Raw genomic sequence first — 17,303 nt, forward strand, 5'->3', positions numbered from 1 at the left:
TTGGGCTTTGAAACACACTGGAATGTGCCATCATAACGTCTACCCAAGGTACTACATAAGTTGGAGCTGGGACTTATAAACTATTTTAATCTTTACCTAATTTAGTAGTTTGATCAAGTTTTAATTACCTTGATGAGTGAACAAATACAAAGCGAATAGCATACTTAATGTTTGGCATTAACTAACAGTGACAGCCCTGGGCGTAATGTCAAGGGCTAATTATTCAATTAATCATTCATTAATTGCCCGTAGCCACTCAAATTTCAGCTCCTGTGACCTACAGAGCCTATGAACCTACAGAAATACCTCGTAAAATAAAACAGAACTAAAGAAAAATCATTGAGCCATGGTTTGCAGGCTTTGTGGGTCTTTCTGCAGCCCTCATGTATGAAATGGATTTAATTTATAGGAAATTCTAAAGAAAAGTGCAGGTCTCACCTGTATCCATGATTTGATATCAGAAAATACAATCTTTTTTACAATAATTGCCAAGGGAAACAAAGTCACAATGTCCTGGGGTAATGTTCTTGCAATAGCCTGGTGAAAATTGTGGTGCAATATTCCCCTTTCCTACTTTCACTTTCAGTTCTCACCTTATCTCTATTTTACACTCACTTTCACGGAATGTGTGGACTAGGAAACGTGTTCCTTTCTGTAATAAATCACTGCTGCTGATTATTTTTTAGTTTTTACTGTTGCATTTTCTGACATTGGTCAGTATATTCTCAAACACACAAACACAGCTTTTCTCCAGAAACACACTGTATATCCAGGGAAAATGTAAGCACATTGTTTTTGACATGCACTGTTATTTTATTATCTTACAAGACAGTATATAATCCGTTTGCTCTTCTGCCCATCTTTTGTTTTTAACCTCATAAATCTCATTACCCCAGATGACGCAGGGTTACCTCAGCCATTATATTTGTCATAACAATCGGTATACAAACCTTGATTAAAAGCAACCCATCCAACCATTTCCTAACTGCTTTATTCAGTACAGGGTCACAGGAGAGCCAGAGCCTATTCCAGCAAGCAACAGGTGCAAGGTGGGGTACACCCTGCATGGGACACCAGTCCATCACAGGGCACACATAGACACACACATGCACCCACACTTACACTAAGGCCAAGCTTCCCAGAAGCCAGTTACCATTCCAGTATGTCTTTGGCTGGAAACCAGAGCAACCAGAGGAACACAGTGAGACCATACAAACTCCACACAGATAGCAGCCCAGATCTGGAACTGAACCCACTAGCACCCAGGACCTCACTGCAGTGATGCAGACAACTAACCACTGTGACTCATTAAAAACAACTCAATAGCTTTTTAGAAAGTAAAGGTTAATTCAGCCCTGAATGGCAAAAAGAGAAAAGAACAATGTTTTGGCTGTAGAGTATTCAAAGGGGGAAGAAGAAGGATGCTCTGCAGGTGAAACAATGTTGTTTCCTCGTTCTTTCAACTCTTCAGCATGTAATTAACCTCTACTTATTCATTTCCAGCTCACATATTGAAACGTTTCTATACATCTTAATGAAAAAAGCCATTACATTTGGCAGTAAACATATTGTATAACCTATGTAACTGTAGGGTTCGTGCGATGGTGGTTAAACCCTCTGCCTGTCAGCATGGGAACTGGATGGAGACGGATATTCTTTTTACAGTTTATTGCTGAACAGCTACATTTACACCTGCTACATTCTCCCTCTCTCGGTTCCTGATCTCTCCCCTCTTTCCTAGTCACGTTCTCCCCGTAACTAATCCGAAAACACAGAAAGTTAAATTGACGTAAACCTACCTACAGACTAAAATAGAGAATTCTATATAGCTCAAAAATATTTAAACTGCTTAACTGAATAAAACGACAATAACGGGACCTAAGCTTACACTTAACATATAGACGCCAACTCTTTCTTACGTTTAAGAGGCACAGTACAGTACATATTTTAACGCATTGTTTGCTACTTTTTATCTGTTAATGTCTTTCCTGGTGTAATGGTATTGAAGAATCTATACAATGATTTCCAGCATATACACAGCCGATCACACATACTCCGGCCGCAGCATTTCCTTAATCACGGCCATGCAGTGTCCAGGGTGACGCTCATCTGTCGCCTTGGGGCGGTGTCTGCCTTTCAGCACCTTCCCAAAGAACAGCTCCTTGGTCTTGCGACGGAATTTCTGGTCGCGGACGCTGTAGATAATCACGTTCCAGCAGCTGTTGGAGGTCAAAATCCAGAAGGCGTAGAAAGAGAAATCGCACCACTGGTAGCCTAGGACGCTGCCGACCACAAACACTGCGACAGGACCAAAAGAAGCCGAAAAGGACAAAGTAAGAATGGCGATGGTTTTGGCTGCACGTATGTCAGAAAAAGAAGGTCTGCTGGAGATGCGCCGGACCCCATTTTCGGCCAGCTTCTGTCTCATTTTGCAAACCTGACGTATAGCGCCGAATGTTATCAGATTGATCACGAAGGTCCCACCCAGAAGCGAGAAATCGAAGGCAGGGAACAGGAGCATCACGTTCCACCCCGGGTGCCGCCGCCCTAGCGATGAGAAGGCGTAGTTGCACATTCTGCTGCAGGGGTTGAACTGCAGGGTGATGTCCCGGCTGAAGAGCAAAGGAGCGACGGCGAGAAAAAAGCACAGCGCCCACGAAAACAGGATGAGGGACAGCGTCCTCCTCTTGGTGACGACCACGTTCTTGTGCAGCGGTTTCAGCACGCTGATGCTCCTTTCCACAGACATCAGGAAGATGGTTGTGATGGAAACGAACGTGCACCCCGCGAAAATGGGCCCCATCAGGTAGCAGGGATGGAAGCGCCTTTGCTCTTCCGATAGCGCCTCGATGCGTTCTAGCCCATGAGATAATATTTGTATCTCTGTGTGAACGGAGTACGGAACCACCAGTACTCCAACAGCTAAGTCCGCCAGGGCCAGGGAGGCTTTCAGATAGCCCTGCGGGGTCCTCAGTCGCTTTGATCCCAAAAATATCGCCAGACTCACCACATTGCCCAGCGTTATACCAATAACCAGCACCACCATGACGCAGACGTTTAACACCCGAGCGTGTTCAGGGGAGGATCGGAAACTGCAGACTGTTTTATTTGTGATGTTATACATTGTGGACGAGTAATCAACTTTTAGCTGATAATACAATGGTTTTGTCCTTTTTGAAGAATACCCGTTCTTGTTTTCAGCAGGTGCGCGCCTGCAGGAAAGTGAACAGAGAAGGACAATTTCATTTTGACAGCTAAGCAACACGCATCAACTCTTAAACAGGCAAAAAAAGGCAACTGCATTCACTATCTGCCAGTATTTCACTCTAACTTCAAAAGGGGAGCAAAAGAACGGCTTAATGTGTTCTTCTTTTACAAAAAGGATCAAACCTATAGATTCCACCATTATGCTGTAGCAACCTCGTTTAAACATGTAATTGAATTACTAGCGACTTAAGGACTTTGACAGATGTGACCACGTCTGTCTTACTCTTTGTGCATTCGCTAGTTTTGTAACTACATGTAAATATATTCACTATGGTGGATTGAAAGGATTGAATATTCACTATGTGTTTGAATGGTGTTCAAAAGAAGAGCCAATTGATAGTGCCTTGTTAAATGATAACCGATATGATTTAGCTAGACTGATGTTACTTGTTTGTAATCAATAAATACTTATGCTTAGATGTTAGGCTTTGGTTATAAGACATATTTTAGTTCATCGTTTGTAATTAAATTAATACAAGCAAATGTAAGTCTGTATGTTTTCCTTTTATGCATCATAATACGTAAATCTATCATCTAAACCATCGTTTTATATATGTTCTACGATCATTGCATGATGTCTTGAGGTTGATTTAGGAGAAAATGTGACTTGTACCAGACTAGCATGCTATTTGTGATATACAATACATTTACAATATACATTTTCTCCAACCAATAAAGCTTTCCTGGCAAAACGAATGTAAGTGTGTTTTAATTAGAAAAACAACTTTTCAAGAAAGGTCACAATTTTCGCGCTACTGAATGCAGCACGTTTTCTTTTGGCTTGGAGTGGAATTGATTCATTACTTTTCATTTACCTGTCTGTCACCGTTAAGTTGTAGCGGTAAAACGCATAAATTACACCTGTTAACGAAAACACCTAATCGAATCCAATCTGTCATGATTAAATTGTAATTCTAAAGCATAGAAGTTGCACCAATAAAAGGAGTTAGAACGAACCGTTATAGAATCAATCAAATATAAAATCAAATTAAATGACGTGCTAACCTACCACACAGTATGGAAGTAATAAACGTACTCGCGGAATAAAAGTCCCGTTTGCAGGCAGCATCTTTACTTGTCGCCAAGTGTCTTTGACTCCAGGCTACGGGTTTCTCTACAGTATGCTGGTAGTTGAAGCTACGTCACCAGCACCAATAGGAGCTACACAACCCCTGCTTTTCCAGTTCTTCAGCCGTTCTGCGCTGTAGTTCAGAGAACTGTGCACTCTCGCCGCTTGTCATAGCTGTATGTTTCTCCTTCGGGGTAAAGTGAGCAATCATGCTGGTTGACGCCATCTAGCCGTGCTAATATTCTTAGCTGTACCGTTTTTTTTCTTGAAGACCTTTAGACGTCAAGACGATAACTGTACAGTCAACTTTAAAATATAATTTTACTGATCTATTACTAATCCTTTTTTTGTGTAAATTGTAGAAACCTAACACCCATTTCCTCTTCTGTCTTCTGTCCGTTGTGAGCGACAGTTCTCGTCGTCGTTCGCTAATTCTCTGTTATTTTGTTTTCGTTACTTAACTCAAGGAACACACCAGTTGAATGGCCTGAGTTTCTATGTTTAGGTGTAAAGGTGGGCTGTTGTACATTTCGGTTTTTACGCAGTTTTCTTAATTGCTATATTTAACGTAATTTTAACATCTGTATTATAAAGTGTCTTTGATCATGTAACATAGGCTTGAACCCTTAAAATATCACGCCTATTTGCATCTGTGGGTGTTAACTTTGAAGAAAGAAAATGCATTTTAAATTATAACCCACATCAAAGCCAATGAGCCACAACAGCAGGAGTGAAATAGGAATGGTTATTCCATCATCACAGACTCAACATGTACTTTACTACCTACACATTCTGGAACACAGAATTTATTAAGTGTCTGATCTGAGCTTTTGACATTTGCACCGCAGTTCATTCTTGACTCCTGTCAATGTTCATGTCCCGCATCATAAAGCTCTTGAAATCTTAGAAAATCACGCTCTTTAAATTAAATTTGCAGTTTCGAGTAACTACAAAGATGGTTATTTTACTGTCTCCACAAAGGCCTATGATATAAGAATTTCTGTTTGCTTTAATAAACTATTCACTAGTGACCATATTGCATGCAGGTTGCCTTTTTTACACCTGAAACACATTATTTTTTCCTCTCAGTTGTGAAGGGCATCATTTATCTGCTGACCTTTATTAGCCTGTGGTTATTCAGATTAAAAAGGTCTTTTTAAGAGATGGAGAATTGCGTTATTTCTAGCATTTCATCTTTTTTCCTAGTGCTCCATCTGATTTTATTTGTTAAATCATTTCACCTCTAAATAACTAAATAACAAAGAGCATTAAAAGACCAAAAGCGGGTTTAACAAGATGTGCTTTCCCTTTGTGGAGTGAACCATTATGCAATATTTAAAGATGTTTAAATGAAAGCTTACATAATATAAGCATTTAAAGAAGATGCTGTTTTTTCAGGAAAACAGGGATCTTTTATTTCATATCAGTAATCACCTTCAATCCTGAATTTGTTCTTGTGTTAAACAGTAGGTTTGATTTAATAATTTCCTCAGAGAATTATTAGTGATCAATTCCACGCTGAAAGATAGATACTCTTTCTACTTTTCAGTAGTGTTTAATGTCAGCCCATCTCAATTTTTACTTTACAGTCAATCATTAGGTGCCCTGAATGGGATGCCAGTCCATCACCGGGCAAACACACAGAGATGCACACATTCACATCAGAGCCAATTTTCCAGTAAGTCAATTAATCTTTGGATTGTGGGAGAAAACCCACATGCATATAGAGAGAACATGCAGACTCCACACACATAGCATACCAGGTCCAGAATGAATCCCAGGGCCCCAGTGCTACAAGGCAGCAAAGTTAACCAATGTGCCACCATGCTGCCTCATACCATGTACACATCTGACATTTCATATGTGTTTTATATCTTTATACAGTACATATACTGAAACTATGGAAAAAGCCATTTGTCCTAAATTTCTCCTCTATGGTATTTCATAGGCTATCTCTCTACACATAAGGTCTTCAGCTAGAGTCCTTCCTTCTTTCTCTGGTTTTAGCTAGAATCCCTTTGTTCCCCCAGTGCAAACCTTTGCCCTGAAAAATAACATTTTCTGACCATTATTCATCCCCCATCCCATCTCTTCTTCCTCCTTTCTTTGCTTTCTTTTTATATGCATTTAAGAAAATGAATCTGTCTGTCTTGCAATTTCACTGTCCTTAGTTATAGAAGAAATAAAGACGTCAGTTTTCATCCTCTGGCTCAGAGGTACAGAAACAGTCACATCACCTACAGTAGCACATCACATGCTTTTCCAAAGGGCTAGAAAGCAATTATATTCATACGGATCAGCTTCCAAGATATTATTGAAGGAGATGACAGGCCATGCACTAGACTTCCTATTTAAAAGATTTGAAACAGGATCAGTCTCAGGAGGACTTGTCTGATCCTTTCATTTGAGTGAGGAGTAAAATGCTCAACTCTGACAGAATCTCTATCCAGTTTCTTTTGAAAAGTTCAAATGAGATACAGTAGGTTACCCATGTGTTTACTTTTAAAAGGCATCCCAACAGAGAACAAATTACTCCGGTCTGTGGCGTATTATGAAAGCTGTAAAATACGTTTTAACTGATAGTTCCTCAGTTAAAATACAGCATGTTCTATATTTCTTAACTTTTCTTTAAAAATGTCCAGACTGTTTTGCAGAAAGTTGGAAGAGCTGGAGGTCATAGCTTTTTCCAAGTAAATTTATAATATGGATGCAATTATTAATCATTAACAAGTGAATGTGATTATAAAAGTGTACATTTGATTGTAATAATGCATATATAAATATAATTTCCTCCAGAAACATAAATATAATGCAAGTGTTTAGTTTAATTTGCTATTTTGACATCTGCAATTTTCATGAAACCCATCATTTACTTTACTGTGGCTAATTTAATCACATCCTGACAGATCTCTTTCCTGATATATTTTGAAAGTGTGATGTTTGACACATCTGGACTCTAGTGGAGTCACTCAATCTGTGAATTACATGTTGGTAGCAATGAAAATATCTTCCCTCAAAACATTGGGAAGATATACTTACACATGATTGAGGTAAGAGCAGTAGAAATATTGAGGAATTTCTGTAGGAAACAGACATCTGTTATTAATCTACACATTTGTTTTAAGCTCAAAAAAGGAATTGAATATGTTTTGTAGGCAAATCGAAAACCTAGGACAAAGAAAGCTGAATTTAAGATAAGATGTGACTGTCAAGATGTTTTCATCAGTGGGATTCAGTGGGATTTTATAAGGTGGAAAGTGAAAAATAATAGCAATTCTGAACAAAAGCAATTCCTCTCAGCTCATTTTCTTTTTACACCCTTTCTCTGGATCTGTATCCCCTCAGCATTGTTCAGATCATCTTTAATATGATCTATTTGACACTTGTACAGTATACAGCCTACTCCATTTTATAAGCCTGCTGTTTAAAAATCTCAAGTTACTGAAAAATACTTTAAAATGTTTAGGTTTTTGACAGATACAACTAGCACAATGAGCAAAAAGCACTGATATCTGATCCTTTTTTAAGCGGAAGTTTAAGTATAGTAATTTCATAGAGAATTAGTTTAGAATACTGTCGGATGAAACACTAACATTAACAGTGAATATTCTGCCAAAACGAAAATAATACTATGATGTTTTGCAGAAAAAGAGGTAGCGGCTACAATTCCAATTTATCCAGCTTCATAATAACTATATATAGTCATATAAAATAGAAGGGAGACAACAAGGTGTGCAAACACAAATGTCATTTGAGTAGCTATGCTGTTGGGGAACTCCTCATGAGTAGAAGTAGGGATCTCTAAGTCTGGATCCTTAAGGAAAAGGGATTGCTGGAATTTCCCTGGATGGAGAAGAATGAATTCCCAGTCTGAGGCAAATAAGCTGTAAAAAAGTGTACACTTCTTCTCTTTGCCTGCTTAAAAATGATCATACTGTATTCTGTAGCAGACCCCATGGGAACATTCAACAAAAGTAACTGATTGATGCCTCTCTCCCATTCATTATAAATCCTATTGCCTTTCTCCTTTCTTTTATCTCAGTGTGATTGTCTGCAGTTGTTGAAATGCTGGCTTTTGAATTTTGAAGTGTACAGGATGATATGAAGAGAATCGTAAACACCAAGATCTTTATTTGATCTTTATCATTGATCTTTAATTGGCTAAAATTAACAAAATCACCAGACTACATTGACTTTTATGGGATTTATAGTGTCAATACAAGAAGGGGTGTTTGTACTGATTGTGTGTTAAGATTTGGAGATATTACTTTAGGCAGCTGTCAAAAAATAAGTGAAGATCAAAACAAAAAGACAGATATATTGAAAACCTTTTCATGTGAAAACATGACCAAGCTTGGGGTGCTGTGATAGATTTCTATATCTGTTTTTTGCTTGATTTTGTGTCTTTCTACAAAGAGAACAAGAAGAAGAATAATTGCTTTCTAATTTAAAGGCACAGTGGAACTCTGATAAGATAAGATCACTTTATTAGCCATACACAATTTCTTGCATTGGGAATTTGTCTTTTCGCATACCCCAGCTTGCTCTCCGTGAGACACACAGGCACAGAGAGAGAAGCTTGGGGTCAGAGCGCAGGGTCAACCATTTATATGGCGCCCCTGGAGTAGCTGGGGTTAAGGGCCTTGCTCAGGGGCCCAATGGAGTAGGATTCCTCTGCCAGGCCGCAGGATACAAACTGGCAACCTTCCAGCCACAGGCGCAGATCCTTAACCACAGAGCCACCGCTCCGCCCAATAAAGTGCAGAAAGATAGAAGCAGAAATGGACAAAGGGAGAGATGACGGGTTTAGGAAATGAAGAAAGATTTAACAGTGGGCAATGATTCACCATGTTGTCTGTGACACTAAGGTAGAAGATCCCAACACAATCAAAGACAAAGGCAGCAAACCTGATCACAGACACTTCTAGCAACAGCATAGAGTTGTCTTTCTTCAGGGAGGGAGAATGGTGAAGGGCCAAAAAAAGACCAGTGCTATATTATTATCATCATCTAATCATCCATCCATTATAAAAAATGCTTATTCCTGGTAAGTCTGAGGCAACCTGGAGTCTATCCCAGAAGCAAGATGCCTACAGCCTGGATGGGTCACCAGTCCATCACAGGGCAAACACTGTCACACAGGGACAATGTAGAGACATCAATTAACCTTAGCAGCATGTCTCTGGAAGGAGCAAGGAAACTAGTGCACCAAGAACAACGTCACAGGGAAGGTGTTTCAATCTTAAATTGAGCCCAATGTCCAAGAACAGCACTAATCACCCTGCCACTGCACTGCTCTGATTGTTCGTATTATGAAATAATAGAGGAGTACCACAGAGATTGTTATTATTATTGATTACCAGAGGTTGTTAGTGTAAAGTATTTGTAGTACTGTGAATTACTGTACTGTATGTGTGTGTTAAGGGGAATCTCCAGAGTGAGTGCAAAGAGGAGAAATCAGATGAATTTCTGATATGAAGAGAAAATCACAATTAGACAGATTAAGGGAACACAGAAGATTATACTGGCACTTGATTTACAGTAGGTATCAAAATCCCAAAAGGCACTGACCTAGTCAACTCAGAGAATATATTCTAAATCAGCAGCATAATAACGCCCCTGGAGACTTCAGTGGTACAATGCACAGACAATGCACAGATGCAGTGAAGATAATAATCGGGAAGATTATCTCGTCACTTCAATAACCTGCCGAGCACTTTAGAATGATTCTTGAGTGGAACAAAAAGAATCAAGAAGACCAGAATCTATGGAGAAAGGGGGACAGAAGATAATGGCTTAAACTAAACAGTATTACATCTGTGATTTTGTTTCACATTGTTACATATGTGCTTGTTTTCTCCTTGACTCTGAAGTAACTATAATTTTCCACTGCCACAGTTGTTTACAGCTGACTTAACAAAAGAGAAGCACAGACACAGCAAAAGAAGAAGAATGGGGAGCTGGAGACTAATATAGATAACAAAACATGTCAAAATTTAATGACTTTCCTACTCAGCAAAGAAGAAAGAAGTGAAAATGTTTGTTGCTGCAGTAGTCCATTTTTCAGACTGTCAACAGCAAATGACAAACATGTCTTGGCAGCATTAACCTTTCTAACTAGTTCATTCACTGTGTCATCTACCTGTGTTCTTGCTGACAAACCTTCCAGAGAAATGTCACTCTGTGGCACGAAGGTCTGGGAAACTGAAACACACTATACCATGTTCTGATTCTCAGGTTTACTGGTACTGCTGTTTTTGACACTAGAAAGTAAGGTTTAATCACAAATGTTTTATCAATAGAGAAAAATAATGAGCTGTCGAGGAAATTCAACCCTCTCTTCCTTCTGTGTTAATATAATCTATTAATACAGCTTATCTTATTTCATGCCCATGCCAATGTCGTGTTGGCAAAAATAGCTGCCAATGATATCTGTAACAGATCACAAAGATACATACAAATTATCCAGCATCTACTAGCTAGACATTTCCTAGACACCTTCCACCCAAATTCTGCTCTATATCTTGTGCTGTTTGTACAATATCTCTCTATCATCAAATTGACATAAATTAAATTGATGATTTTCATCTAAAGACACTGTGACTGATGTTTTAAAAGAAAAATTAAGTGTGTGTTTTGGCATTAATTTCATATTGGGAACTGGGAAATATTTCGTCGAATTATGCATTTGTGTAATCTTTTTGGTCAAGCAGAACTTGTCTAGATCTGTTGTCTTTATCGGTGGGCTGTACCTTTAAACCATTAACACTGTTATTTATATACATTATTTATATATTATATATTGATTTGATAAGTTGATTACATATGTGGCTGAGTTCCATTTAATTATAATACCATCAGGTATAATCATAATACAGTTAGGTTACATTAAGAAATACAGTGCCTTGCGAAAGTATTCGGCCCCCTTGAACTTTTCAACCTTTTGCCACATTTCAGGCTTCAAACATAAAGATATAAATTTTTTATTTTATGTGAAGAATCACCAACAAGTGGGACACAATTGTGAAGTGGAACGAAATCTATTGGATTTTTGAAACTTTTTTAACTAATAAAAAAATGAAAAGTGGGGCGTGCAAAATTATTCGGCCCCTTTACTTTCAGTGCAGCAAACTCACTCCAGAAGTTCAGCGAGGATCTCTGAATGATCCAATGTTGTCCTAAATGACTGATGGTGATAAATAGAATCCACCTGTGTGTAATCAAGTCTCTGTATAAATGCACCTGCTCTGTGATAGTCTCAAGGTTCTGTTGAAAGCGCAGAGAGCATCATGAAGACCAAGGAACACACCAGGCAGGTCCGTAATACTGTTGTGGAGAAGTTTAAAGCCGGATTTGGATACAAAAAGATTTCCCAAGCTTCAAACATCCCAAGGAGCACTGTGCAAGCGATCATCTTGAAATGGAAGGAGTATCAGACCACTGCAAATCTACCAAGACCTGGCCGTCCCTCTAAACTTTCAGCTCAGACAAGGAGAAGACTGATCAGAGATGCAGCCAAGAGGCCCATGATCACTCTGGATGAACTGCAGAGAACTACAGCTGAGGTGGGAGAGTCTGTCCATAGGACAACAATCAGTCTTACACTGCACAAATCTGGCCTTTATGGAAGAGTGGCAAGAAGAAAGCCATTTCTCAAAGATATCCATAAAAAGTCTCGTCTAAAGTTTGCCACAAGCCACCTGGGAGACACCCCAAACATGTGGAAGAAGGTGCTCTGGTCAGATGAAACCAAAATCGAACTTTTTGGCCACAATGCAAAACGATATGTTTGGCATAAAAGCAACACAGCTCATCACCCTCAACACACCATCCCCACTGTCAAACATGGTGGTGGCAGCATCATGGTTTGGGCCTGCTTTTCTTCAGCAGGGACAGGGAAGATGGTTAAAATTGAGGGGAAGATGGATGCAGCCAAATACAGGACCATTCTGGATGAAAACCTGTTGGAGTCTGCAAAAGACCTGAAACTGGGACGGAGATTTATCTTCCAACAAGACAATGATCCCAAACATACAGCAAAATCTACAAAGGAATGGTTCACAAATAAACGTATCCAGGTGTTTGAATGGCCAAGTCAAAGTCCAGACCTGAATCCAATCGAGAATCTGTGGAAAGAGCTGAAAACTGCTGTTCACAAACGCTCTCCATCCAACCTCACTGAGCTCGAGCTGTTTTGCAAGGAAGAATGGGCAAGAATTTCAGTCTCTCGATGTGCAAAACTGATAGAGACATACCCCAAGCGACTTGCAGCTGTAATCGCAGCAAAAGGTGGCTCTACAAAGTATTAACGCAAGGGGGCCGAATAATTTTGCACGCCCCACTTTTCATTTTTTTATTAGTTAAAAAAGTTTCAAAAATCCAATAGATTTCGTTCCACTTCACAATTGTGTCCCACTTGTTGGTGATTCTTCACATAAAATAAAAAATTTATATCTTTATGTTTGAAGCCTGAAATGTGGCAAAAGGTTGAAAAGTTCAAGGGGGCCGAATACTTTCGCAAGGCACTGTACATGTTTAGCAATTGTCTTTTTAATTACTGGGATGTACATCTTAATTAAATTATTGTAACTTGTAACAATGTTTATACATTATACATTCTTACGTTTTTATATGGGCATAGCATTTTAAGGGTGTAGTACTGAGATCTAAACTGACTGAATTGCTTGCCCTTTAGTTTTACTATTCATTAGTAGTGAATAAAAGACACTTTTGCTGGATTCACTCCTTTTCCTTTCTCAGTCAATGATGTTGTAACAGTCATAAAAAAACAAGGATGAGACGTTATTTTAAAACGCAGCGGTCATTTCATTTACTTCATTCTGTTTGTGTGCACCTGGGGTGGCATGAATGGCCATACTTTAGGAAGCCCAGTCAGAAAGGTGTGAACTGCAGTATAGCCTCTCAAATTCCTCTGTAAGTATGCAGTCCTTTTTAGAGAGGAATTCAAGACAGGACACCACGGAATTTCACAGCTTTCCCTCTTTACATGTAAATCAACAAGAAAAGCTGTTACATTCCTGGCATGCACAAGAAAATCATCATGTGGGAATCATTTATAGAGCACTGTACAGACAACAATACATGGAATTCAAGTTCATGTTTTTCTTTTGTTTCTTTACTCTTTTAACAATTTGATGCTTTTTATTCACAGTAGTCTGGTCCTCTCTGACTATTCTGTCTAGTAGTAGGTTCAGGGCTGATGCTTCAACATTCCAGCAGGAATACTGACATCCTTGACTGCTCAAGTTACAGCACAAAATTAAACTGGACTGTGCTGAGTGGGCGAGAGACACATACCTGTAATAAATTCATTAAAACAATTAAGAAGAAACCACCTTGCTGGATGTACGGCATTATCTAGATTATCAGTCCACTATAAACATAAATTGCAATTTTAAGCAACGTTTTTGTCTCTCTAAAAATGTTAGTGGATGGCAGTGATCCCCAGATGAAAGAGTAATTATAATAGGAGGAGCAAATGAAAGAAAAGGCAGAGGAATAAGATTTCTTCTTCTTTTCATTGGTGCTTATATTTCCCCCTAGTAAAATATGGACGAGTGAGCTTATCCAGCTGGCTGCTGATACTATTTTTAATGGTGGTAGTGGACTGGGGAAATATGAGGGGTTGAAATGTCACTTGATAATGGAAAATTAGTCAGAAAGATTTTCACATTCACTTGAACATTAAATAGCTCCTGTATGTAAATTACAAGCTTTTTGCTCTTTCTGAGTGACAGATTTCACTTCTAGAATTCCAGATGTTGTTGTGCATGATTAAGCATGGCGTTCAGTTTTACGAACATGACTTAAAAGTGTCTTGAAGTTGACATGTTGACTCTTAGCTCTTAAAACACAATTTTCTCTGTTCTTTGTTTGACCTTCTGCCTTTTCGCACGGTGTTCAAAAATGACTTTTACTGAGATGGATTTTGCAATATTTCTGTGAAAAAGGATATGAGAAGGTAGACAGGAAATAAACAAGAGGAGGCACTTAGGCTAGCTTATCTGATTGCGAATACCCTATTGATTCAAAAATCTTATCAAATCAACCTCACAACAAAAAATCACTTGGTTGCAAACTGGTGACTGAAAGAGTATATATCGTATAAGAATATTTTTTATACACACATGATATTTTATGTGTTTGATTGTGTTTTTCCCAATATAAACAATCATTATTTAAAAAAAACAATGATTCTGTAGTATTGTTCCGCAATGATAAAGTAGTAAAGAAGAATAATAAAGATTAAGAAAATGTTATTAATATGGACCAATTAAAACAAGATACAACTTATAATGATGCATCAAGAGGAAGTTTGAGTAGTGAATGGAATATTTTATTGAGAATGACTTGTTAGACAATGTGTCTCGAACATTTTTAAAATAAATTTAGTTTTGCTGTATGTATAATGAACATCAAATAAAAATGATGTTCCTATATTAAGGTGATTATCCTACATTAAGATAAAGGACTTGCATTAATAATTGATTTTAATTACATCTTCTTTGCAAGAAAGAGGAGACCATTTTGGACACTCAGCCTAAAAACACAATTGGGCATACCTGCAATGAAATTAGTACGTTTTGCATCAAGTTCACATATTAATCTGTAATCTATTAAGAAGAATTATTAATCATCAGTGCTGAATTTGTGTTCCCAGTTTGTTCATTGTATTGTTTTTTGAATACAGAGGAGGAATGAGTTAAAGCAGTTATAAATAAAATGTGAAAGGATTTACATGAAATGAAGAAGCCTTAAATATCTACACCCTGTTGTGCAAAAGTCTTATATATGTATCTTAGACCCCGATAGGAGTTAAATTATATATGTATGTTATCGGCATCAACATTTTACTCACAGCCTCCACTAGTGTTTACTAACAATTATAACGGTTAATAATGCAGTTTAATTTAGGTTAAATTTACTTAGTGTAATGCTTAATTTGAAAGTGTCCTATGTCCTATGTAGCCCGCAGCTTCATAGAGGTTACATATTACATTATAACATAAATCAAGCTTGTTCCGAACGACATAACTAATAGTGTACATACTGTACCGTATTTTCTATTAATACAGTACATACCATTTGTCTCAGCAGAGGTCTTATAATACGTTACAGCGTTAAAGTTTCGGCTACGGTCATTACGCCCTCCTATACTGGAGCTCTCATGTTTAAACATATAGAAATATTCCATATATATTCCATGTATAAATATTCCATGTTTAAAGGAATATTATGATGACACTTCATGCAGGCCTTGGCTTATTCACGCTCCACTGCACACAGCCTGCCACAGTATTTTTGTCAAGAGGATTCCTACTATAGCATCTGAAAAGTACGGTCTTTGGTGCACTTCTTCATACACTTGCAAGCAAACTGTGACAGACCATAACTATACTCTGGAAAAAAAGCATTCTGCAAACTGATTTCTTCGCTAATCTTTGCTTCTTTGTTTCACCTCAAGAGGGTTTTTTTTCCGCGTTAATGCAGACCAGAGTACACGTGTGGTAGAACAAAATTCGAGGGCAGAAGGAGGAAGTAATACAAAAACAATATCACATGAACTACAATAAAAGCAGTATGTCATAGGAAACCCGGTGTCATCATTAATTTGAACAATGTACAGGTCTCTCTTATAGTAGTTGATATTTGTTCCTGTATTTGCTGAATCAATTGATGTTTAATTTTGATGTTAGTCTAATTAAAAAGCCTCTAAAATGTATAGTGTATAATGTAGTATCTTTACATTCATACATAAAACACCCTGGAGAAGTGTCTTCGAGATTTACTGCAGAAGACAGAAGAGCTTTGGACCAGTGAATAAATCCAAAATTTTACTGTATACTAAAAACATAACTAACAAAAAAACAGTTTATTCCGCCCCCTAGAGGAAGCGAACCGGATTTTAAAAAAGCACATGAAAAGTTACGAGTTAGAGGAAGCCATTTGTCCCATCTAACAGGAAGGTGATGCTCTTTGAAGATCGAGCAATTTGGGCTTGAATCGCAGCAACGTTTATATAAATGTAGCATAGGGATGAAGAGGCAAAGAGTCTTTTTGTCTTTCACCTCACACAAGGGTTGGACAAAAGGCCGATAAACCTACATTGTACAAAATCCCGCAAAATAATTTTCATGTCGGAGACAAACATCTTAACATTTCAATTTAGCCGCGTCGGTTTGAGAGCAACAAGAAAGAAGTACAGAGCTGTATTTATTGGTCAAATCACCTAAAAGTTGCATGCTAAAAACAAAATAGACAAAGTTTAGAGAACCATACAGTGTTGCCCTAAAATAAGCTCTAAATGTTGGAGGGAAATGTACTCTGAACTATGCGACGATTGCGGTATCTGCGTCTCACTATTAAGAGCTAAAGGCCGCAAATAAGTAACCAGAACACAGAATGATGCGGGTGTAAGAGTCTTTTAAAATAATGAATAAAACACTCACTTCTGATAAGCGCCGCCGAAATTAATCGGGTTAAATAATCGAGTTCGCGAGGATAATTTAGAGAGCAAGTTTATTGTTTAAACTCTCTTTTCTGTTAATTTTCACCTTTCACCTGCTAAGCAGACAGACGAGAGAAGGCATTCCTCCAGTTATCAATGAGTCACGGCGCCTTTCCACTGCTGCACTGTGCAAAACCATGAAAAGATACGTTTATCTTGTAATAGATTAACATAAGCAACTTCTCAGTTTCGTGCAGCTAAAACTGTGATTTGTGGTGCTTACTGTGCCGTGTCTCCAATAAGTCTTCAATTGTTTTAATTTAATTAAAAACAATTAGCAATTATTTCCAAGGTCTGATTGATTAAGTCATGTTACATTTTTAAAGGCTTGGGCGCGCACTTGACATACTGTAACTTTGGGAAGTCACATCTTCAAGGACTCCCAAGGGATGTTAGAGAGAACACGCTCCACTCAATAGGTCCTATTTTCCTCGGTCT

General features: G+C 38.1%; 1 protein-coding gene across 1 annotated transcript; it reads right to left on the minus strand.

The window, feature by feature from the left end:
- Nucleotides 1-2,044: 2,044 nt before the first annotated feature.
- Nucleotides 2,045-3,124, minus strand: LOC148817970 (adenosine receptor A3-like). Its single transcript, XM_088937746.1, has one exon. The coding sequence runs from the start codon at nucleotides 3,122-3,124 to the stop codon at nucleotides 2,045-2,047; it is 1,080 nt and encodes a 359-aa protein (XP_088793872.1).
- Nucleotides 3,125-17,303: the final 14,179 nt, after the last annotated feature.

Source organism: Atractosteus spatula, chromosome 19, assembly GCF_055471065.1.
Source record: "Atractosteus spatula isolate fAtrSpa1 chromosome 19, fAtrSpa1.hap1, whole genome shotgun sequence".
NCBI classification, from domain to species: domain Eukaryota; kingdom Metazoa; phylum Chordata; class Actinopteri; order Semionotiformes; family Lepisosteidae; genus Atractosteus; species Atractosteus spatula.